Source organism: Macaca thibetana, chromosome 10 (genome assembly GCF_024542745.1).
Source record: "Macaca thibetana thibetana isolate TM-01 chromosome 10, ASM2454274v1, whole genome shotgun sequence".
Taxonomy (NCBI): Eukaryota; Metazoa; Chordata; class Mammalia; order Primates; family Cercopithecidae; genus Macaca; species Macaca thibetana.
Genome location: NC_065587.1, coordinates 8,432,513 through 8,456,027, shown reverse-complemented (window position 1 = coordinate 8,456,027; position 23,515 = coordinate 8,432,513). Strand labels below are relative to the sequence as shown.

Below are 23,515 nucleotides of genomic sequence, written 5' to 3'. Positions count from 1 at the left end.
CCAACCCCCACCCCAGCCTGTATTCAAGGACAACCCAGGCACCCACTGGGGTCACACTCCCTGGCCATCGAGCCTGTGCCCTGCTGGGGGATTCCAGAGTCCGGTCCTGGTTCTCAGCACACCCCTCATCCCCCTTGCCTGTCAATTTCCTTTCATGTCCCTCAGCCACACCTCTCGGGCCACCTGGGCTGCCGTCATCACCCATATGCGCCTCCCTGGAGGTGTCAAGCTCCTGCCACCCACTCTCTGACCACAGGCCCCCCACAGCCCAAGCCTCCTCCCAGGAAGCCCGGGTCAGTGTCGAGCTCAGCTGGGCTTGGAGGACCTGCCCCTGGCCTCATGGCTCCTGCACTGGGTTATGTCAGAGTCCTGCTCCCATCAGCATCTCACCAGAATGGCAACCCCTTGAGGGCAGGGACTATGCCTAGTCTATCTCTAGGTTTCTGATTATACAGCGGTGCCTGGCACAAAGGGAGCAGCACCAGATGAACTACAGTGAGGGGGCTTCCCCACCACTCGGTTGTGTCCTAGGCCCACTCACTCTTGGCCCAGCTAAGAGAGGCCTAGCCAGAGACCTCAAGATGGTAGAAAGAACCAGGACTTTAAAGTTAGACAAAAGTAGGTTCGAATCTCGGCTCTGACTTCTGACAGCCTTAACCTCTCCATGCCTCAATTTCCACGTCTGTAAGATGGGAATAATCACATCTATTTTGCAGGTTCAATGCATGATTAAATGAGATATTGTGCACAAAGGGCCACGCACATAGTCAGGGAAGTAGTACGTGCTTAATAAGCTGCTGTTGAATGGTCAAGAGAGGCATGATGCCTGCCCACCTCCCCTCTCTGGGATCACAAACCGGACCCTCCCTCAGAACCTGTTGGGCTTCAGAGCAGAGCTCACCAACAGCCTAAGCAAGAGCAGAAGCTTTTCCTTTCTGAGTGTACGTGTCATATGGATGCCGGCTGGTTGCCAAGGAGGCGGTTTCCCTGGCAACAGGCAAGCAGGGGTTGCTGAGGCAGGCTGGAGAGACAGGTGGTGCTCAGAGGCAGGAGGAGGGCGGGAGGCGGGAGGGAAGGAGGGAGGGAGGCAGGCGCCAAGAGGCAGCTGGGCATGAAAATCCAAGTAATAAACCATTTGGTGCTTGGGAGACCCTCACTTCAAGGGCATCAGACACGGGGATGGTGGGGCGGACCTGGGGACGAGTTCAAGGGGTCTCTGAGCCAGAAACAGGCTGGGTCTGGGGAGAGGGGCTTCCAACCTGCTTCCTTGTAGGAAAGGGACCAGGGCTGCCCCAGGAAGAAGCCTCATTTCCAGTGGAGAGAAACTTCCAAGGCCTGCCCGGAGCACCAGCCACGGCCTGGCACCCAGGATGGGAATGTTCCTCTGTGCTCCCAACCCTCCACCCACCCAGGCCCAGCCCCTTCGAGGTCTCACAGATCTGACAGTCTCTCTGTGCTGGATGATTCTGGTCACAGACAGAAGGGAGGGGAGCACCCTCCTTGCCCATGTCTCGGCAGGGGAGCAGATCTGGGGTTCCCTCTCCCTCCTGTCCAGCTCAGCCAGGCTGCCCAGAACATATGAGCCCAGAGAGGGCAGGCAATGCAGGGCCAGAGAAGACTAGCCTGTCCTGGGATGCTGCAGGCCCCCAACCCATACAGTGGGGCAGTCGGAGAATAGACGAGTGGGCGGTGGTGCAGTGGGCGGTGGTGCAGTGGGCAGGGCAGGAGCAGCTGCAGGGCTGAGGGCAAGGGAGGCTGTGGAGGTGGCCACCAATTAGCAGCTGCTGAATGAGGCCTTTGACAAATCCTGACCTGCTGGAGTGCATTTATATGCAGGGTATGACCTGCATCACCAGACTGTGAAATGCAGGGTGCAGCCTTGGCAACAGGACACCCTTTGAGCCCCTGAACCATCCCCTCCTGGCTCTCCCTTAGGTATATCTGCTGGGAGATTGCACAGGCCTTGGAGTGGGCCACTTGTGGGGCTGGGGCTGGACTGGGCTGGGCTGGGGGTTGGGGGCTAGAAGCTGGGCTGGGCTGGGCTGGGTGTTGGGGCCTAGGGGCTGGGCTGGGCTGTGGCTGGGCTGTGGCTGGGCTGGGTGTTGGGGCCTGGGAGCTGGGCTGGCCTGGGCTAGGTTGGGTGTTGGAGGCTGGGGGCTGGGCTGGGCTGTGGCTGTTTGTATGGGATCCAGGCCCTTTGCCTCCTGCTGCCCAGTGGGCAATGGTGCCGACCCCAGTGGTCATCCAAATGGCAGAGGCGTGAAGTCAATGCCGAGGCCTTCCTCCAGGCAGACCAGTTAGCGTCCCTGGACCTGGACCTAGTCTGAGGGTCCTGGACATTGGGGGTGATGGGTGAGATCTGGGGGTGTTGTTCGGGAAGGAGCACACTCCGTGGAGAAGCAATTCCATTCTAGACCAGGCACTGGCAATGGGGAGCCCCTAAAGGCCTTCCTCACCAGGCATCAGAGTCGTGTGTTAGAAAGGTCCCTCCAGGGGCAGCTCGGAGCAGGAACAGGAGCCGGAGGGACTGGAGGCTGACAGCAAGATCAAGGATGCTGGGCCAGGCTGGGCTGGGACAGAGTCGCCAGGCGGGTGGGGGGTCTGAGTACTGCTGCTGAAGGAGGATACAGATCACATCCTGATGCCTCACATTTGCTACTGTCTCCCCTTCCCTGTGCTGGGCCCCGTGGAACCCCGGACACCGTGGGAGGTAAGAACAGGCTTCTGCCCATCATATAATAGGTGACCCCTGAGCACCTACTGTGTGCTGGGCACCAGGAGGCTCTAGATTGACAATAATCACAGTAAAAGGTGGCCATGAAGGCACCGGAGAGACTCAGAGGCGGACGATAGGGAGGTTGGGATGGGACAGGAAAGAGGGGAGGCTGCAATTTTGAAAGGGAAGTCAGGAAAAGGCTGCACTGAAAGGTCCCATTAGGGCAGAGAGCTGAAAGAATGAGGGAGTGGGCCAGGCGTGGTGGCTCACGCCTGTAATCCCCAGCACTTTGGGAGGCTGAGGAGGGCAGATCACCTGAGGTCAGGAGTTCGAGACCAGCCTGGCCAACATGGTGAAACCTCGTCTTTACTAAAAATACAAAAATTAGCTGGGTGTGGTAGTGGACGCCTGTAGTCCCAGCTACTTGGGAGGCTGAGGCAGGAGAATCGCTTGAACCCAGGAGGTGGAGGTTGCAGTGAGCCAAGATTGTGCCACTGCACTCCAGCCTGGGCAACAGAGCAAGACTCTGTCTCAAAATAAATAAATAAATAAATAAATAATGTTTTTCATGAGGTCTCACTATGTGGCCCAGCTGGTCTTGAACTCCTGGGTTCAAGTGATCTTTCTACCACAACCTCCCGATAAGCTGGGATTACAGGTGCATATCACCACATCTGGTCCTTACTGATTTTTTTGGTCTGTTTTCTCAATTTTTAACAGAAGTTAGTTAAAATCTGCCAGAATAATTGTAGATTTGTCTATTTCTCCTTTTAATTATGTCAGTTCTTGCTTTTTATTCATGTGGAAGAGTGCTCATGGCATATTATGACATGAAAAAATAAAAAAAGCTGTACTACTTCAATTTGTTTTTTTAAAAAACTTGACCTATTCTTTGGGAGGCCGAGGTGGGCAAATCTCACCTGAGGTCACGAGTTCAAGACCAGCCTGGCCAACATGATGAAACCCCGTCTCTACTAAAAATACAAAAATTAGCCAGGCATGGGGGTGCACGCCTGCAGTATCAGCCACTTGGGAGCCTGAGGCAGGAGAATCACTTGAACCCGGCAGGCAGAAGTTCACTGAGCCCAGATCACGCCACTGCGCTCCAGCCTGGGTGACAGAGCGAGACTCTGTCTCAAAATAAATAAAAATAAATAAAATGAATTTAAAAATAAAAGAAAAACTTGACATATTAAAGGCATGATTTCGGGGTGGGTCAGACAGACCCACCAAAACCCCCATCCGAGCCTTGTCCTTTTGCTTACTGGGTCTGCTACTTACACTTTCTGAGTCTTAGTTCCACAATCTGCAAAATAGGGTGAACAGTACAATACTGGTTTACAGCTTGCAAACATGCTATGATTTCTTCCATCCGAAATTCCCTGAGCCCGCATCCCCCTCCAGCTCCCTGCCCTTTCTTCACAGCACCTTAGAACAGAGTTCCTCCAGCGTTGACAGGGCCCTCTCACCTTCAGCCCCTCTCCCTCTCCTTTCTGTTTCTCTTTATAGGCTTACAGCCCTCCTCTTCACCAGAACCTTCCTTCTCAGGGTCACCATTGACTCCACATTGTTAAACCAATGGACGGTTCTCGGCCCTCACCTTCCTTGATGAATCAGCAGCATTGACACCTTTGAGCTCTCCCTCCTCCTCAACACACTGTCTTTACTTGCTTCCAGAACATTCCACACTCTCCTGATCCTCCCCTGCCTCACCACCACATCTCCTCAGTCCCTTTCACTTGTTCCTTTTCCAGAACCAGTGGAACCCTGAACTGTAAAGATTGGAGTAAAGGTTGGAGCCCATCCTGGGACTCTTTTTCTTCTTCACTCCCTTCGCTGGGTGATCTCATTTAACCACAAGCTTCCGAAGACCATCTATCCTCTGAACACCAGAGTCAACCCCACTTGAATCTCTAAACAGCATCTCTCTCAAAGCAAACTCAGATTTTTTTTTTTTTTTTTTGAGACGGAGTCTCGCTCTGTCGCCCAGGCTGGAGTGCAGTGACGCGATCTCTGCTCACTGCAAGCTCCGCCTCCCGGGTTCACGCCATTCTCCTGCCTCAGCCTCCCGAGTAGCTGGGACTACAGGCACCCGCCACCGCGCCCGGCTAATTTTTTGTATTTTTAGTAGAGACGGGGTTTCACCGTGGTCTTGATCTCCTGCCCTTGTGATCCGCCCGCCTCGGCCTCCCAAAGTGCTGGGATTACAGGCGTGAGCCACCGCGCCTGGCAGATTTTTTTTTTTTTTTTTTTGAGACAGAGTCTCGCACTTGTCGCCCAGGCTGGAGTGCAATGGCACAATCTCGGCTCACTGCAACCTCTGCCTTCCAGGTTCAAGTGATTCTCTTGCCTCAGCCTCCTGAGTAGCTGGGATTACAGGTGCGCGCTACCACGCCTGGCTAGTTTTTGTATTTTTAGTAGAAATGGGGTTTCAACATGTTGGCCAGGCTGGTCTCGAACTCCTGACCTCAAAGGATCTGCCCGCCTCGGCTTCCCAAAGTGCTAGGATTACAGGCCTGAGCCACTGCACCCAGCCAAAAAAAAAAGTTTAATTAGTAAGGATCAATTATTAATCCTTAATGAATGAGAGTGCTCATTCAACAGTTTTGAATGTCTAATTATATTATGGCTATGTGGTGTTTTTTATTTTTACCTAATTCCACGGTGATCAGAGAGTATATTCTGTGTGGTTTTTAATCCTTTTGAATTTTTTGAGACTTGCTTTATGGTTCAGTTTATATTCTGTGTGCACTTGAAAATAACATGTACCATGCCTGGTTGAATGAGTACTCTATATATGTGAATTAGTTCAAGTTTGTTGATCATGTTGATAAAATATTCCATATCCTTATTTTTATTTATGTATTTATTTATTTTTTGAGACGGAGTTTCGCTCTTGTCCAGGCTGGAGTGCAGTGGCGCGATCTTGGTTCATCGCAACCTCCGCCTCCTGGGTTCAAGCGTTATCCTGCCTCAACCTCCCGAGTAGCTGGGATTAAAGGCATGCGCCACCATGCCCAGCTAATTATTTTGTATTTTTAGTAGAGATGGGGCTTCTCCATGTTGGTCAGGCTGGTCTTGAACTCCTGACCTCAGGTGATCCACCCGCCTTGGCCTCCCAAAATGCTGGGATTACAGACATGAGCCACTGCGCTCGGCCTTCCTTATCCTTATTAACTTAAAATAATTTTTTTAATGGGGTCTTGCTACGTTGCCAAGACTGGTCTCAAACTCCTGGGCTCAAGCAATCCTCCCACCTCGGCCTCCCGAGTAGCTGGGATTATAGGTGTCTGCCACTACATCACATTAAGCAAATCACATTTAAGTAACCAGTGAGGCAAGGAAGAATTCTCAATGGAAATTTTAAACTGAAAGATGATGAAAATATGACATCAAAACTTGTGGGATGCAGCTAAAGCCCTATTAAAGGGAAATGCATGCTGTAAGTGTAGAAATTAGAAAAGAAGAAAGATAGGACATTATTTAAGTATCCGCCCAAAGAAGGAAGAATATATTTACAAAAAGCCTTCCCCGGAGACTGGGAAACAAGACAAGGATGCCTGCTATCATCACCTCTATTCACCATGGTTATATCAGAGACCTCAGGCAGTGCAATAAAGTGAAAAAAAAAAATAAGGTATCAGGATTGGGCCGGGTGCGGTGACTCATGCCCGTAATCTCAGCACTTTGAGAGGTGGGAGGATCACTTGAGCCCAGGAACTCAAAACCAGCCAGGGCAATATAGTGAGACCTCTTCTCTACGAAAAATTTATAAATTAGCCGAGTGGGGTGTCTTACACCCATAGTGCCAGCCACCTGGGAGGCTGAGGTGGGAAGATCACTGGAGCCCGGGAGGTGGAGGTTGCAGTAAGCCGAGATCACACCACTGCACTCCAGCCTGAGTGACAGAGAAAGACCCTGTCTCCAAAAATAAATAAATAAATAAAACAGGCCAGGCGTGGTGTCTCACGCCTGTAATCTCAGCAGTTTGGGAAGCCAAGGTGGGTGGATCACCTGAAGTCAGGAGTTCGAGACCAGTCTGGCCAACATGGCGAAACCCCGTCTCTACTAAAAATACAAAAAATTCAGCTGGGTGTGGTGGTGGTCGCCTGTAATCCCAGCTACTCAGGAGGCTGAGGCAGGAGAATCACTTGAACAGGGGAGACAGAGGTTACAGTGAGCTGAGATTGCACCATTGCACTCCAGCCTGGGCAACAAGAGCAAGACTCTGTCTAAAAAAATAATAACAAATAAAAATAATGATAAAATAATGAGGATTGGAAAGGAAAAAGTAAAACTTGCATTATTCATAGATGACATGACTAGTTTTGTAGAAAATCCAAAGGAAGGCTGGGCGGGATGGCTCACACCTGTAATCCCAGCACTTTAGGAGGCCAAGGCGGGTGGATCACAAGGTCAGGAGATCGAGACCATCCTGGTTAACATGGTGAAACCCTGTCTCTACTAAAAATACAAAAAAATTAGCCAGGCATGGTGGCTGACGACTGTAGTCTCAGCTACTTGGGAGGCTGAAGCAGGAGACTGGTGTGAACCCGGGAGGCAGAGCTTGCAGTGAACCAAGATGATGCCACTGCACTCCAGCCTGGGCGATGCAGCAAGACTCTGCCTCAAAAAAAAGAAAAAAAGAAAGAAAGAAGGAAGGAAGGAAGGAAGGAAGGAAGGAAGGAAAGAAAGAAAGAAAGAAAGAAAGAAAGAAAGAAAGAGAGAGAGAGAGAGAAAATAAAAGTAAAGAAAGTGAAAATGGGGACAACACCTTTACCCTAAAACCTTATCCAGAGGATTGATAAAATATAACAGGTGTAAAGTCCTGCCATGATCCCTGGCACATAGTAGGCCCACAACAAATGGCTCTTGATATCATCATTATTGTTGTGACTGTCACTCTTCTCCGCCTAGGCCCAATCTCAGCTGGTAGACCCTTATGTCAAGGGCTTAGCAAAGTTCTATGACCTCTACTCTCCAAGCTGCCTTGCAACCCTGCAGGCAGTTAGGTCTCTTCACCTCACTCCAGAGAAGTCGGCCTGAGTCCTAGAGACTTCGAAACCCAGGCAAAAAAGCAGCTCTGCTCAAAAGAGCTCTTCCATTAAAAATAATCTCACAGAAGGATATTTATTCGTGTGGAAAGATATTCATGAGATGTTCATGAAAAAAAAAATAGCTGCATTACTCCAATTAAAAAAGAAGTATGTGTGAATGTGTCTGGGTTTCTTTGTATATATTTATAGAAAAAATACTGGAAAATATATTAGTCAATGTTCCTAGTATTTATCCTGGAAGAAGATGGGATTAGGATGCTGGTTATTTTCTTTATATATATATATATCTTTATATATATATATATCTCACATATGTGTATGTTGGGGGAGAGGGAAAGTGAGAGTGAGAGGGAGAGAGAGAAATATTTTCATCTAACGGTTGACACCAGAATCCCTGGTAGGGAAAATACCACTATGAGATGCTGGGAGACAGGAGAGAGTATGAGGAAGTCTCCGGCCGCGTGCAAAGCCGTGGCTGACGGAAACTCCCCGGGATGGGGAAGCTGAAAGCCCTTTGAGAACCATCACATTTCACTTGGGACTATTGGCACTGCCCCACAGGGACATTTCCTTGGCCTCGCTGCCACCTGCCCCATCCTCAGCAGACAAGGCCATATCCTGGACGTCCTCTGTGTGGCATTTTGTGGCGTTATTAGAGTGAGTCGTTGTTGTGGGAACAGAAATGGCAGCACGTACGAGCAGAATCCAAGCGCCAACACAACCAGGGAGCGTGCACCTAGGGAGCGTGCACCTGGGGAACCTGCAGGGCCCCAGAAGGGCTGTGTGCCTTCCAGGCGTGGAGTGGGGAGCCCACCTGGTGGTGCCAGATCTCACGGGATGGGGACCCCAGCTGGCACTGGGTGGCATTTGTTCTTCACTTGCTCTACTTGGAGCATATGTTGCTTGTGGAGTCGAAAGGAACACAGCAAAAAGAGTGTTCCCAGCCCTCCCAGGCCCCAGCTACTGGGCATAGGGCTGCATGCTGGCTGGTTGGCCGGGCTGGGGTGGCCTGGCCTCCTCGGCCCCTACGCTGCACCTACCGTCCACTTCCTGAAGATGCACCCGCATCTCCAGGAAGATTGTTTCGGAAAATGCCTATGACACAGCAGAGAGTGGAACAAACAGGGTCCCAACACGTGTCTCTGCTGTGACTATGACTATGTAAGACAATGTCTGCATGTGCTAGGAGGGGAGGGAGAGCAAATAATTAAAAATCACTGATGTGTTAAGGGCGTGGGATGACGCCTGACCTCTTCCTCTTTTTGTGATTTTTTGTTGTTTGTGCAATAAAAACAGGAGGAAGTGGTAACGGCTGTTTGGTCAGATGAAGGAGTTTCCTTCATTCCTCACCAACCTGTGCCCTCACTACCCCTTGTCCCAGAATGAGGGGCTGTGCCAAGGAGGGGAACAGGGCATGGGGGGCACCTGACATTCATATGCCTTCCAGGGGCCCTGCACGTGTCATCTCTTTTCAGCTTCATAGAAATTCCATGAGGTGAGAATTGTCCCCGTTTTACAGATGAGGAACTTGAGGCTAGGAGAGGTCACACAGCTGGTACAAGACTGAGCCAGACAGACCCTGGTACAAGACAGACCCTGCCTCAGGCCTGAGAGAAGTGGAGAGAGCGGGGCCCCGGGACTCACTGTGTAGATGGATTCTGAAGGAGGCTGCTTGGGGCTGCTGGCAGATCTTGGATCTAGGCACTTCCTGGTGGGGTCCGTCCCTGGACCCCGCATCTGCTTCTGTAGGGAGAAAGGAGTCAGGGCCAGGGAAGAGCGGCTCTCATCTTCCTCCTCGCACAGATCCCACCAGGGGAAAGGATGGCAGATTGTCACGAGGTCACACAGAGATTCATCACTCAGTCCCTCCCACTCACCCTCTCCAGGGCAACATGGCAAATGCCTACAAGACCTGCGTCAAGCCATTCCTGCACCTGGAGACACAGGAAATGGAAAAGGCCCACACGAGGTGTCCCTGGACAGAGCACCTGGCTGGTAGGGACACAAGCTACTGGGCCCAGTGCCAGTAGGGCAGGGCCCCAGGGACCGAGCCAGCAGCTGTGGGTGGGCCCCTAGTGGCGCCAGCCAGGTCCAGTGTCCAGTCCTGCTCTGCTGTCACTGGCTCTGGCCTCGAGAGAGCCACTTCCCCTCTCTGGGCCTTGGTTTCTTTTTTAATTAATTAATTTATTATTATTATTATTATTATTATTACTACTATTTTGAGATGGAGTCTTGCTCTGTCGCCTAGGCTGGAGTGCAATGGTGCGCTCAGCTCACTACAACCTCCACTTCCTGGGTTCAAGCGATTCTCCTGCTTCAGCCTCCCCAGTAGCTGGAAATAAAGGCGCGTGCCACCATGCCTGGCTAATTTTTGTATTTTTAGTAGAGACGGGGTTTCACCATGTTGCCCAGGATAGTCTTGATCTCTTGACCTCGTGATCTGCCCACCTTGGCCTCCCAAAGTGCTGGGATTACAGGCGTGAGCCACCATGCTCGGCCATGGGTCTTGGTTTCTTCAGCAATAACCCTCCTTTGTGAGATTGTTGCAAAGATACAAGGAGGGCACAGGGAGTCGGTGCCTGGTGCTTAGGAGGTGGTGCTTACAAGGCCCTTGGTCAACCAACACACACTTGATAGCACTGGCAAGCCAGGCAGTGTGAGGAGGTAGGCACCGTCCCTACCCTCCTGGAGTTTAGGGACCAGTGAAAAGATGGAGGATGAACCAGTAGTTTTGCCAAAACCTGGTATGCGGGTTGACCGCCAGGCACAGAGCCTCTGGCACATGAGGAGGAAACCAATGCCCCACTGGGCAGAAGCGATATTGAAGGTGAAATCCCAAGGGCAAGAAGTTCATTTAGCAAGAGAGGGAGGAGGGAGCCCCAGGTAGAGGGAACAGCATGTGCCAAGGCCTGGAGGTCTCGAGGCACTTGGAGAAGGTCAGCATAGGCTGGGCGCGGTGGCTCATGCCTGTAATCCGAGCACTTTGGGACTCGGAGGCCGAGTCAGGTGGATCACCTGAGATCAGGAGTTTGAGACCAGCCTGGCCAATATGGCAAAACCCTATCTCTACTAAAAATATAAACATTAGCCAGGTGTGGTGGTGTGCGCCTGTAATCCCAGCTACTCAGGAGGGTGAGGCAGGAGAATCACTTGAACCCAGGGGGCAGAGGTTGCAGTGAGTCGAGATCACACCATTGCACTCCAGCCTGGGCGACACAGCGAGATCCCATCTCAAAAAAAAAAAAAGAAAAAAAAAGAGAGAGAGAGAGAGAGAGAGGTCAGTGTGTGACCGGAGAGGGAATCCTGCCTGGGAGGTACAGGCATGGCGTGGCCATGCAGGCTGTGTGAAGAGCACAGGAAACATCTGAGGACTGGAAGTGGGAACGCCAGGGTCAGAACTGTGCTGGAGAAAGCTCCCGCTGGTCATGGTGGAGGCTGGGTTGGGCCTGCTGAGGAGGTGAAGGCTGGGAGAGTCAGGAGGCGGTACAGGCGGCCCTCCAGAGGCAGAGGGAGATGGCCTGGACATCCCCCCTCATTGCAGGCACCACACCGCCACTGCTGACAGTGGAGCCACAACTGCCTCATCTCAGGGCAGAAGCTAATTAAAAACCCTGGCCTCCTGCCAAACCCCAGCCCATTTACTGCGGGATTAGCCGTTGAGAGCTACTTAACTCGCAGGCAGAAGCTGGCACCACCCCCAGTCACAGCTCATAATGGCTCAGAGCATGGAACCAGGTAGGGCTCTCAACACCTGACCTGCCTTCTCTCACAGGCCCTCTGCAAACCGCAGGTGAATCTTTCCACCCTCTCTGTTCTGTACATGAGGGCGTGAAGGCGGAGACAGGGCAGGTGACTTGCTGAGGCCATGCAACCAGGAAGTGGCCGAGGCAAGATTTGATTTGAATCCGGATCTGTGTTTCACCAAGATATTGACGAGACAGGAGCTGGAGTTTTCACTGCTCTTAGTTAGAACGTGTAAGCCTCACAGACAGAGAAGTGCTGGCGTCTGTGTAGCACTTGATAGTTTACGAAGTCTGCTGGGACTTGTCCTTATTTTCATTTAATTCTCATAACAGCCAGAGGAAGCGGGCATGGAATGGCCCGTTTAACAGACAGGGGGCCAGGTGCGGTGGTTCATGTCTGGAATCCCAGCACTTTGGGAAGCCAAGGTGCGCGGATCACTTGAGGTCAGGAGTTTGAGACCAGCCTGGCCAACATAGTGAAACCCCATCCCTACTAAAAATACAAAAATTAGCCATGTATGGTGGTGAACACCTGTAATCAATCCCAGCTACTCAGGAGGCTGAGACAAGAGAATTGCTTGAACCTCAAGTGGAGGTGGAGGTTGCAGTTAGCTGAGATTGTGCCACTGTGCTCCAGCCTGGGCAAAAACAGTGAGACTCCATCTCCAAAACAAAACAAAACAAAACAAAAACAAAAACAGAAGGGGGAAGTTGAGGCTTGTCCAGCTGATAAAAGTCTGTCCTTGGATCAAACCCAGATATGTGTCCTCAAATCCAGGGCCGCCTCCCCTGCACCACCTGCTTCTTGAGGGCACCGTCACAGTCAGAGGCTGTGGTCCACCCCAGTGCACCTCGGTGCCTCCTCCTGTCAAGGCAGCTGGGGACCTAGTGTTTGTCTCCTCGCTGAGCTGGCCGGCCTGGACACTGCCAGGGCTGAGGATGTGAGCTCATGGGCAGTGGCTCTCCCGGGAGGCTGACCTGGGCTCAGATCTTTGGACCTGCTAGGGCTGGAAAGCAAGGTCCCTGGAGCTCAGCTAGCTGTTGGTGTCTCTCCCTGGCCCTCCTACGCACTGGACCTGGGCTGGGCATGGAGGACCCCCTGGTAAGCAAGACCCACGCCTGGCCTTGAGGCTCTGTTAGTGAGACTGATGGGGTTGCCAGAGAAGTGAGTTCCACTGCGGGGTCCCAGGAAGGAGCCCCAAGTCTGCAGGGGACTGAAGCAGACGTCTCAGGGCCATCTTGTGCTGTCTTCTGAAGACATGGGAGGAACTTCAAAGTTCTCCCAGTCCGAGAAAGCGTCTTACGCATTGCAAACAGCTCGGGGGCAAGAGTGTCACAGACGCACAGAAGAACGGACAGTTAGACAGAAAGGAGGAGATGAGCCACAGCCCGGCGCGGGTGGGGCCATGAAAGGCCAAATGCCATGGTGTTTACCCGGAGGGCAGTGTGGGCCACCAGGGCAGGGAAGTGGCCGCAGTTACATTATATAAGCCTCCCTCTGCTGCCACAGATGCAGGGTGGACTGCAGGTTGGGGCTGGCAAGGGGAAGAGGCAGGATCTCCAGGAGAGAGGCTTCCTGGGGGTGCTGGGAAGGCTGGGCCAGGGCAAGGGGTCCAGTGGAGCAGAGAGGGAGCCTTCTTTTTTTTTTTTTTGAGACAGAGTCTCGCTCTGTCACCCAGGCTGGAGTGCAGCGGCGCGATCTCGGCTCACTGCAAGCTCTGCCTTCTGGGTTCACGCCATTCTCCTGCCTCAGCCTCCCGAGTAGCTGGGACTACAGGCGCCTGCCACCTCGCCCGGCTAATATTTTTGTATTTTTGGTAGAGACGGGTTTTCACCGTGTGTTAGCCAGGGTGGTAAGGGAGTCTTCTTGAAAACTCACGTTGTACTACGTGTGAGTTGTAGGGGATGGGGCTGCTTTGCTCCCTGCCCATCCCTGGCCATCCCTGCCCACCAAGCGCTCTGTCCTCGGGGCCAACATTTGCCCTTTCAACTGTGATTTTCAGATGAATCTCTATCATGGGTTCTCCCACTGTGCCTAGCTCTCTGTGGCCCAAGTCTCCCCTCCCTGCTAGATGGTGGTGGGACAGGGAGTCACCAGGCCTGGGCTGAGATCCAGCTCTACACACCAGGGGTGCTGCCATCAGCAGCTCAGAAAGCCTGTTGGGCCTCAGTTTCCTCCTCTGTAAAATGGGAGCGATAATGTGCCTTTGCCACCTCACACCCTGGCCACTTCTGCCTTATCTTCCAGGTCCTCGCGTGCATTTATCCTGTCATTCCTTCCAAAAGCACGCACTGCGTGCCAGGCTTCCCCAGGCGCTGGGGACACTAAGTCCCCCCCACTGCAGGGGCTGTGCTTTGGCAGGACAGACAGCATAAAGACAGAAGCCAGGGTGTAACGGAAGCCAGGGCGTGGCAGCAGAGACCCATATTCCAGGAGAGGGTGATGGAGCCCTGAGCCTGGGACGCCTTGGAAGCCCCGGAGAAGGGGCTGGCTCTGGGACAGATTGAGTGCAGGGCTTGCTGAGGGACAGATGTGGGGAGACAGAAGAGCCTAGCACAACTCCAAGGCTTGGTCCTGGGCATCTGGAGCACATGTTCTGGGACGCAGAGGACTTGGGGACTGAGGAGCACTGCTCTGGATGCATGAGGTGGCGGCGCCCTCAGGCTCCCACGTGGGGCTGTGGACCGTGGTCTGGAGCTTTGGGAGGGGTCTGAGCAGCAGCATCTGTGGACGGGGAATGCCGCCCGCAGAGCAGAGCTTTCACCGCAGGAACACAGAGAGAGAGCGGAAGGGCTCGGAGGAAGGGGCCTGGGATGTGCCAGAATTTAGATGTCACCGAGAAGGGGGTGACCCAGCAAAGCTGCCCATGGGGTGGGACAGAACCAGGAGGGCATGGCATACTGGAACCAAGAGAAGGAGGGTGCTGTGAGGTGGGAGGCCTGCTGTGTCCAACGCCATGAGAGGTTGAGGATGGGGACGGGCCAGCTGCAGGGGGCGCCTGCTCTGGGAAGACCACTTTGACCCCTCAAGCCAGGCAGGAGCCTCCAAACCTGCTCTCATGGCAGAAATCATGGTGATCGCTGCCTTCTCAAGAGAGAGACCTCTCCTGGTACTCAAAGCGCCTCAGACCCACACCGGCGGCCCCTCTGTGCCTTCTACAACCCCGTGACACAGCTCCTCTGTTTGGCATCCCCACTGGGGAAACTGAAGCCCAGGGCACCCAGCCCCAGCTTGCAGAAATTGGTGAGTGGTAGAACTGCAACTGAACAAAGGCCTGAGTCTGTGCTTTTAAGCCCTGCTGATTCCTACTTCCTTTCTGCCAGAACAGGCCATGACAGCGTAACAGCTGATCTCCCCAGCCGACTGAGAGTTTAGCTTGCTGTGCTCCCCGCCTCTGTACAGGGCCTCACACATAGTAGGTACTCAGCTAACATCAATTTGAGGAATGAATGAATGATTTGTTTGAGACAGAGTCTCGCTCTGTCGCCCAGGCTGGATTGCAATGGCACAATCTTGGCTCATTGCAACCTCCGCCTCTCAGACTCAAGCGATTCTTGTGCCTCAGCCTCCTGAGTAGCTAGGATTATAGACATGCGCTACTGCACCCAGCTAATGTTTGTATTTTTAGTAGAGGTAGGGGTTTGCCATGCTGGTCAGGCTGGTCTTGAACTCTTGACTTCAGGCAATCAGCCCACCTGGGCCTCCCAAACTGCTGGGATTACAGGCATGAGCCACCGCGCCCAGCCTGAATGAATGAATTTAATGACAGGTGTGAAAGGGCACTATAAATGGTAAGCCCTTCAGCAGATGTTTATTGAGGGCCTACTATGTGGGGGACCATGTGCTAGAGGCTGGGGCTTGGGCAGGTAACAGGCTGAGAGGTACCCAGCCTCACAGAGCTGGCCTTGAGGAAGAAATGGAGTAAGCTCAGGCGACCTGCAGATGACGAGGGCAGAGGCAAGGGAGGTGTCAGGGAAGATAGCCATGGGGTCAGGGAGGGCCTCTCTGAGCTGGGGACATGGGAGCTGGGTCCAGAAAGCAAAGGAGGAGATCTCTGGGAGGCATCCCAGGTGCTGGAACACAGAGAACAAGAAGGGCCTGGGAGGCCTCTGCTGTTGAAGGGCCTGCGGGCAGGGCTGACTGTGCCACCTGCGGGTCATCCATTCCTGGGCTCCACCCCCATCCCTCCCGCCCCAGCCCCTCCAGGCAGACTTGATGCATCTTCAGTTCTTGCCACCCTCCAGCTCTCATCTTCCCGGGGGTGTGAACTCCATGCCCTTCCTGCCTGGCCTTTGCAGAATTCGGGTGCAGGCACTGCCCCTGGGAGGCAATGCCATTCTTCTAGACTCACCCCAGTGGGTTCGCACACTCTGCTCTGTCTTTGTCCTCACTGTCCCCAAAGCTGCCAGCTGTGGTTTGGGTCCACCCTCTGCCACTTCTGGTTGGTAGTCTCCAGCTTCAATTCATCTATCCACCACCGCAGGTGCTCCTGGGCCCTCTGTGCCTGGAGGGAACCTCTTTCTCCTGGACTGTCTCCATAACCCATTCTGCCACTGCCATCAGGGGCATCAGCAGTGAACCTGGGGCTCCCAGGGCTGCTTTAGCAATGCAAACACAGCAGCTGCTCTGGCCTCCGCGTTCTCTTTCCCTACCAGCCCAGGCTCTCACATCAGCTGTCCTCCCCAGGTACAGAGGGTATGTGGGCAGCAGGAAGCTTCTATTGTGTGTCAGGCACCCAACTGGTGCCTCAGAAGTGCTCTCCTGCAGATCACCTGAGGTCAGGAGTTTGAAAACAGCCTGGCCAACATGGTGAAACCCTGTCTCTACTAAAAATACAAAATTAGCCAAGTGTGGTGTCGCACGTCTGTAATCCTAGCTACTTGGGAGGCTGAGGCAGGAGAATCACTTGAATCTGAGAGGCAGAGGTTGCAGTGAGTCGAGATTGCACCATCGCACTTCAGCCTAGGCAAAGAGTGAAACTCCATCTCAAAAAAAAAATGTGGAATCTCCTTCCATGTTCACTTGATGGGCAGGGTCTATCCTTGTACCCATTTCTAGAGGAAGAAACTGAGGCTCAGAGAGGGTCCAAACTTGACAAGAGGACTTGCATTCGCGCTGTTGGCACTTAGCCTAGTGATGGCACACACGAGACACTTTGTAGACATTCCTGGAAGCACAGGCAGGGTGGTGAGAGGAGGAGGAGGAAGAGGAAGGCGGGAGTCACTGAGGCCAGACTGGACGGGAGGGAGCTGGGACCAGAACTCAAGGCCAGGGCTCTGAGCTTTGCTCCCTCCTTTACTGATACTGTGATCCAGTCCCTGTGGTCCGGTCCCATCTTTATAGGGCAGGAGCTGGGGGGCTCAGCAAGTGGGGGGCTCAGGGTTAAGATCTCACTTGGCCCCACTCTGCCCCTGGCCCACTGTGCTTCGTGTACACAGAGGGCACTTGTGCGGGTCACTCCTGTAAGCCTGGGTGGGGGTCTGCAGGCCGGGGGGAGTCCCTCGTCACCTGTGCCTGAAGCCCAGTTTCTGTATCCACGCCTTAGCTCCTCCCCTGGCCTCGTTTTGAGTGCCTGGGGGCTGCTCACTAGTGAATAAATCGAGAGATACCCTACTTGCTATCATCATGGGAAAAGCAGAAGGAGGGAGGGAGGGAATATATTGAGGGCGAGAGTCAGGGGTGTGCAAGAAAGGCCCAGGCTGGGCACATGGCAGTTGCACACACGTGCTGGCTTGGGGAGGGAGGCGGCCTGAAGCCGGCGGGTCTCCGTCCTAACCCTGGGTTCATGGAAGCTGAAGGAAGTGTTTCCCACCCATCTTGAGTCTTCCCGGCTCAGCTCGTCCCTCTGGCTGGGCTGGAGTCAAGGCCAAGCACAGAGCCCTCCTGGACTTCACAGTGGCACCCAGGGCCTGCGGCTCACTTCACCCTGAAGCTCCTCAACAGGGCAACGTCAAAGTAGGAACATTCACGCCAGTGTCAGAACCACAGGAAGGAGGGGAGCCAGCATCATGGCTGAGACCCTGACTTAGACACTGGCTCATAGAAGGCAGGAAATGCAGCCCCCAGGGCTCCTGGGGGTGAAAGGGGCCAAGCTCATGCTCTTTTAGCACCTCAGAGCCTTCTTGGAAAAGCGATGACACCCCCAGCCTTAAGACAAGGATGGGAAACGAAGGCGTGGGCTCCAGGCCCAGGCCTGCCACTTGCTTTGGCTCAGTCACGCTCTGACTTTCAGCTTCCTCGCCTGCTCTTCCAGTCCACAGCTCACCTGACACCCGCCCAGCAGGCCCAGATCCAAACACCCCCAGGCTCAGGCCTCCTGGAGGGAACAGAGCAAACCGTTCCCCAAGTCCCTTTGGGTCCGCTTCTAGCCTTTCACCCGCTTTGCTCACCACTTCCCTGAGGCCACCCTGGCCCCGGCTCCTGTCACCTCTGCCTGGACTTTCCAGTAGCTCCTCACCGGGTGTCCCTCACCCAGACAGAGGGTCCATCAGAATCTAGGTCTGATCCCACCCCCTCCCTTGTCTCACATAGAGTAAGGGCTCAAGTCCTTTCAATGCCCCCTACCTGGGTGCATCTCCTTCCACTTCCTATCCCTCTACTCTCCGTGAGCTCAGGCTACACCAGCCACATGGGCCCCCCCTGCGGCTCCTGGGACACCCCACGCCTGCTCCTGCCTCAGAGCACCTGCACCCACTGTTCTCCCGCTGGACAAGCCCAGCCCTGATGTGCAACTGCCTCCTTCATTCCAGGCACTTCTCCATTCCCATGCTGACCCCTCTTCATATTGCTGAGTTTCCCCAAACACTTACCGCATCTGAGATATACGACCTACTCACTGGGTGGTTCATCGTCTGTCTCGCCTCAACAGGAATATCAATTTAATGAAAACAGATTTCCTTTCTTTTATTTTTCCTTTTTTTTTTTTTTTTTTTTAATAAGACAGTCTCGCTCTGTCACCCAGGCTAGAGTGCAGTGGTACGATCTCAGCTCACTGCAAGCTGTGCCTCCCAGGTTCAGGCAATTCTCTTGCCTCAGCCTTCTAAGTAAGTGGGACTACAAGCGCATGACCACCACACCTGGCTAATTTTTTTTATTTTTAGTAGAGACAGGGTTTCACTGTGTTAGCCAGGATGGTCTCAATCTCCTGACCTTGTGATCTGCCTGCCTCGGCCTCCCAAACTGTTGGGATTACAGATGTGAGACACCGCACCCAGGCTTTCCTTTTTTTTTTTTTTAAGATGGAGTCTCGCTCTGTTGCCCAGGGGCTGGAGTGCAGTGGTGCCATCTCAACTCACTGCAATCTCTGCCTCCTGGGTTCAAGCTGTTCTCCTGCCTCAGTCTCCCGAGTAGCTGGGATGAGAGGCACGCGCCATGATGCCCAGTTAATTTTTATATTTTCAGTAGAGACGGGGTTTTGCCATGTTGGCCAAGCTAGTCTTGAACTCCTGGCCTCAGGTGATCCATCTGCCTCGGCCTCCCAAAGTGCTGGGATTACAGGCATGAGCCACCACACCCAGCCTCCTTCCTTCCTTCCTTCCTTGCTTCCTTGCTTCTTTCCTTCCTTCCTTCCTTTTTCCATCCTTCCTTCCTTGCTTGCTTCCTTGCTTCCTTCCTTCCTTCCTTCCTTCCTTCCTTCCTTCCTTCCTTCTTTTTTTCTTTCTTTTTTTTTTGACACAGAGTCTCGCTCTGTCGCCCAGGCTGGAGTACACTGGCGCGATCTCAGCTCACTGCAACCTCCGCCTCCCGAGTTCAAGTGATTCTCCCACTTCAGCCTCCCAAGTAGCTGGGATTACAGGTGCCCACCACCACGCCTGGCTAATGTTTTTGTATTTTTAGTAGAGATGGGGTTTCACCACGTGAGTCAGGCTGGTCTCCAACTCCTGACCTCAGGTGAACCACCCACCTTGACCTCCCAAAGTGCTGGGGTTACAGGTGTGAGCCACCACATCCACCTGGCCTCTTTCTTTATTGAGACAGTCTCCCTCTGTCGCTCAGGCTGGAGTGCAGCGGTGTGATCACAGCTCATTGCAGCTTCGACCTCCTGAGCTCAAGCGATCCTTCCACCTCAGCCTTCCAAGTAGCCAGGACCACAGGTGCACGCCACCATACCTGGCTAATTTTTAAAAATGTTTTGTAGAGATGGGGTCTATGTTACCCACGCTGATATTGAACTCTTAAGCTCAGGAAATCCTCCTGGCTCAGTCTTCTACAGTGCTGGAATTACAGGTGTGACCCACCATATCTGGCAGACAGAGATTTCTCTTCTTTTTTTTTTTTTTTTTGAGACTTAGTCTTGCTCTGTCACCCAGGCTGAAGTGCAGTACAGTAATCTCACTACACCCTCTGCCTCCCAGGTTCAAGCAATTCTCCTGCCTCAGCCTCTGGGATTACAGGCACCTGCCAACACACCCAGCTAATTTTTGTATTTTTAGTAGAGACGGGATTTTGCCATGCTGGCCAGGCTAGTCTCGAACTCCTGACCTCAAGTGATCCGCCCACCTTGGCCTCCAAAGTGCTGAGATTACAGGCATGAGCCACCGCGCTGGCCTCAGACAGATTTCTTGATTTCAGTTTGGTCATTGCTGTATCCCTGGTGCCTAGAACAGGGCTTGGAATGTTGTAGGTGTTCAGTGTTTGTTGAATGAATGAACACATAAACTCCCGTGGAAGAGAGCTCTTCTCTGGGTGTGGGTAGGGTCTCGGCCTTTGGATGCAGGGGCTGAGCCTTTTTTGACCCAGGGAAACCCTGGTGATGGTGCCAGTGCTCTCCCCTCACACCCAGGGCTGTCGCTGACTCAGCTGCCCCCAGGCTTGGCCCCAAAGGTCCCCGGAGGGTGGAGCAGTAGCCTGAGCTGCTAACAGCAGCCTCTGAGGAGCCCTGACCCATCACCTTTGCACCCTGAGCCTGGGAGAACCTGGTACCCGCTGGGCACTGCATCCTTTCACTCAGCAGGCTGCCTGAGCACCACCATGTGCTGGGCATGGAGCCCCTGAACAAGACTGCCTCGGCCTCTGGCCTCCTGGCACTTGCTGCCAGGCAGGGAGGGTGGGCCGGCATCGAACAGGAATCCATAGGGCTGGGCGATGATGAGCATGAGGGGATCCCCAGCAGAGAGGCTCTCTCCCCAGGCAGGTGCCACCCACAGTGTAAGCAGGAGCTGTCCAGGTGAGGAGACGGACCAAGCTGCCCCATCCTGCACTCTAGCCCTGACTGCTGTACACTTAACTATGCGACCCTGGGCAAATCACAACGTCTCTGAGCCTGACCTTCCAGAGCTGTGAAATGGGAAAAAACCTCCTCATGGAACTATGGTGGAGGGTGAGTGGGAGGGTGTGCAGGAGGGTGTGTGGGAGGGTGTGTGGGAGGGTTGCTGGAGGGTGTGAGGGGGGGTGTGCAGGAGGCCGGCGGGGGATAGCTGGAGGGCATGTGGGAGGGCAGTGGGAGGGCATGTGGGAGGGCGGGTGGGAGGGTGTGAGGGAGGGTGAGTGGGAGGGTGTGCAGGAGGGTGTGTGGGAGGGTTGCTGGAGGGTGTGCGGGAGGGTGTGCAGGAGGCTGGTGGGGGATAGCTGGAGGGCATGTGGGAGGGCGTGTGGGAGGGCGAGTGGGAGAGCACCTGTGCGAGTGGCTACTGGTAGCCCCTTCATCGCTTCCAGCTTGCTGGTATCAAGAAAACCTAAGCAGGGATTCCCTAATCTGCCGAGCTAGAAATAGTAGGCAGGAGGGCCTGCGGCCTTTCCCAAGTTATCAGAGGGACCTAGGACCTGGGAAAGCCTGCAGAGCCCTGGTTTCTTGCAACAAGATCAAAAGGCGCCCCGCGGCAGCACAGGGAACGGCACAGGAGGGGTGCCCCCAGCCCCAGTGCAAGGGGCCAGGAGGGCCACCTGTTACAGATGTGGATGTGCCCTCACCAGGGCCCACCAAACGCCCTGCATAGGGCAGACAGGCAGCCTGCCTGCCCCCGGGAAGCACCCCCAGTCCGTGGTGTGTCAGGTGGAGGGGCTGCATGGCTGTGAGCATTGATCCCGTACCTTCTTCCAGAGTAGCAGGGCCGTGCCCACAACACTCAGGACACTCAGGAGGCCGGTGAAGCCAAAGAGCAGGAGCTTCCGGGGGCTCTGCGGGGGCTCTTGGTACCCTACGTCTAGGAGAAAGGGCAAGGGAGCAGAGGGGTCAGTGACCCAGGAGAAAGCAGGGCACACACACATGATGTTCTCCCTCACTCAGGACCCTGTTTTCAACGCTCCCCCGCCGACACACTCCACACCCCACTAGGCCCCCTGGGAGCCAGGCCTCAGGACTTCATTGTCACCCTCACTCCTTTTCATGTTCACTGCCTTGATTCTCTGTAAGGACAGGAACCACCACATTTGCTCTTCTGGTGCCCCTGCCCCAGTGACCTGGTTCCCCTGCAGGCTGCTTATAGGGTCCTGAGCGAGATTTCTCTCTTCTCAGGGCCTCTTGTTTTCCCTGTGGGAGGTGGTGATAATATGGGTGGATGTGGCTAGGGCTGAAGGAGGCGGGTTTATACTGGGACTGACAGGGGGCCGCACCCAGGCTAGGTGAGGCCCAGACCTCCCCCACCACCAAGCCATCCCCCGGTCCCTCCTGCTGGCATTCATTTCTCCTTCCCCTCACCCCATCCATCCATCCATCTGGCTGGCAAAAACACACGGAGTGCCAACCACGTGCCAGGCACATGAGCATGATTTCGCCAACACTGCCTATCGTCAGCCACCAGCCCATATGGGCACCATCTCCTTCAACCTCATCCAAGTCCTTGGAAGGCAGAGGATCATCATGAAGACCAGGCCCAAGATCACACTGGGCAAGCAGCAGGACAGAGGTTCAAACCCAGGTCTATAGAATTCCGAAGCCCCCAGCTCCTTCTAGGGGATCGCAGAGGTAGGTCAGAGAATCAGGGCTTTGGTGACGGGCTCACTCAAAACTTTTGGGATCATCACTCCTTTGAGAATGTGATGAAAACTGGCTGGGTGTGGTGGCTCACGCCTGTAATTCCAACACTTTTGGAGGCCAAGGCGGGCGGATCACTTGAGGTTAGGAGTTCGAGACCAGCCTGGCCAACATGGCGAAACCCTGTCTCTACTAAAAACACAAAAATTAGCTGGGTGTGGTGGTGCACACCTGTAATCCCAGGTACTTGGGAGGCCGAGGCATGAGAATCGCTTGAACCCAGGAGGCAGAGATTGCAGTGAGCCAAGATTGCACCACTGCACTTCAGCCTGGGCAACTCCGTCTCAAAAAAAAAAAAAAAAAAAAAAAACAGAATGTGATGAAAACTAAAAATCTGTCCCTGGAAAGGTGTATTATACATTAGCCAAGTGCTCACATACACGAGGCCCCCACAAATACATACATGCACATACTGAGTTCTGCAGAAGTTCCCCCACCATGATGCCCATGGCACACTGAGACCAAGGGTCCAAGTGATCTCTTTCAGGTCACCTGCCGGCGGCGTTTAGGGGCAGATGTGCATGCCAGACCCTGCCCTTTCCACACCCAGGTGGAGCCCTGGCACAGCCACAGGCCAGAGCTCCCTGAAGTGGCTCTGCCTGCTTTGCCAATGCTGGCAGACAAGGCAAACTATTCTCTATTTCCTTTTTTTTTTTTTTTTGAGACAGAGTTTTGCTCTTGTCACCCAGGCTGGAGTGCAATGGTGCAATCTAGGCTCACTGCAACTTCCCATGCCAGGTTCAAGCAATTCTCATGCCTCAGCCTCCTGAGTAGCTGGGATTACAGGCGCCCGCCACCACACCCAGTTAATTTTTGTGTTTTTAGTAGAGACGGGGTTTCACCATGTTGGCCAGGCTGGTCTCAAACTCCTGACTTCAGGTGGTCCACCTGCCTCGGCCTCCCAAAGTGCTGGGATTACAGGTGTGAGCCACCGCACCTGGCCCCATTCTCTATTTCCGATCTAGAGTCCCAAACTGCCAGTTGAAACCTCCAGGTCCTTTGCCCCAGAAGAGCCACAGAGGAAGC

At 53.8% G+C, this 23,515-nt stretch overlaps 2 protein-coding genes across 8 annotated transcripts in view; both read right to left on the bottom strand.

Moving 5' to 3' along the window:
* The window catches only part of NDUFA6 (NADH:ubiquinone oxidoreductase subunit A6), a 321,526-nt gene extending 298,602 nt beyond the window's left edge, over positions 1 to 22,924 (bottom strand). Inside the window, exon 1 of one of the 4 annotated variants that reach the window (XM_050806044.1) lies at positions 22,920 to 22,924. The gene's annotated coding sequence lies outside the window, so the exon portion shown is untranslated. Of the gene's footprint in view, positions 1 to 9,141; positions 9,146 to 17,928; positions 17,933 to 21,328; positions 21,333 to 22,919 lie in introns of those variants that run through there. The other 3 variants (XM_050806077.1, XM_050806032.1, XM_050806059.1) reach the window with 3 other exon arrangements.
* Positions 1 to 23,515, bottom strand: part of NFAM1 (NFAT activating protein with ITAM motif 1) — a 48,869-nt gene that overhangs the window by 4,611 nt on the left and 20,743 nt on the right. For 3 of the 4 annotated variants that reach the window (XM_050806014.1, XM_050806013.1, XM_050806017.1), the window contains exons 3-4: positions 21,547 to 21,659; positions 9,418 to 9,516 (exon numbers count right to left, since the gene is read on the bottom strand). In XM_050806014.1, the coding sequence (XP_050661971.1) occupies positions 9,418 to 9,516; positions 21,547 to 21,659 (212 nt within the window). The remainder of the gene's footprint in view (positions 1 to 9,417; positions 9,517 to 21,546; positions 21,660 to 23,515) is intronic. The other variant, XM_050806015.1, reaches the window with a different exon arrangement.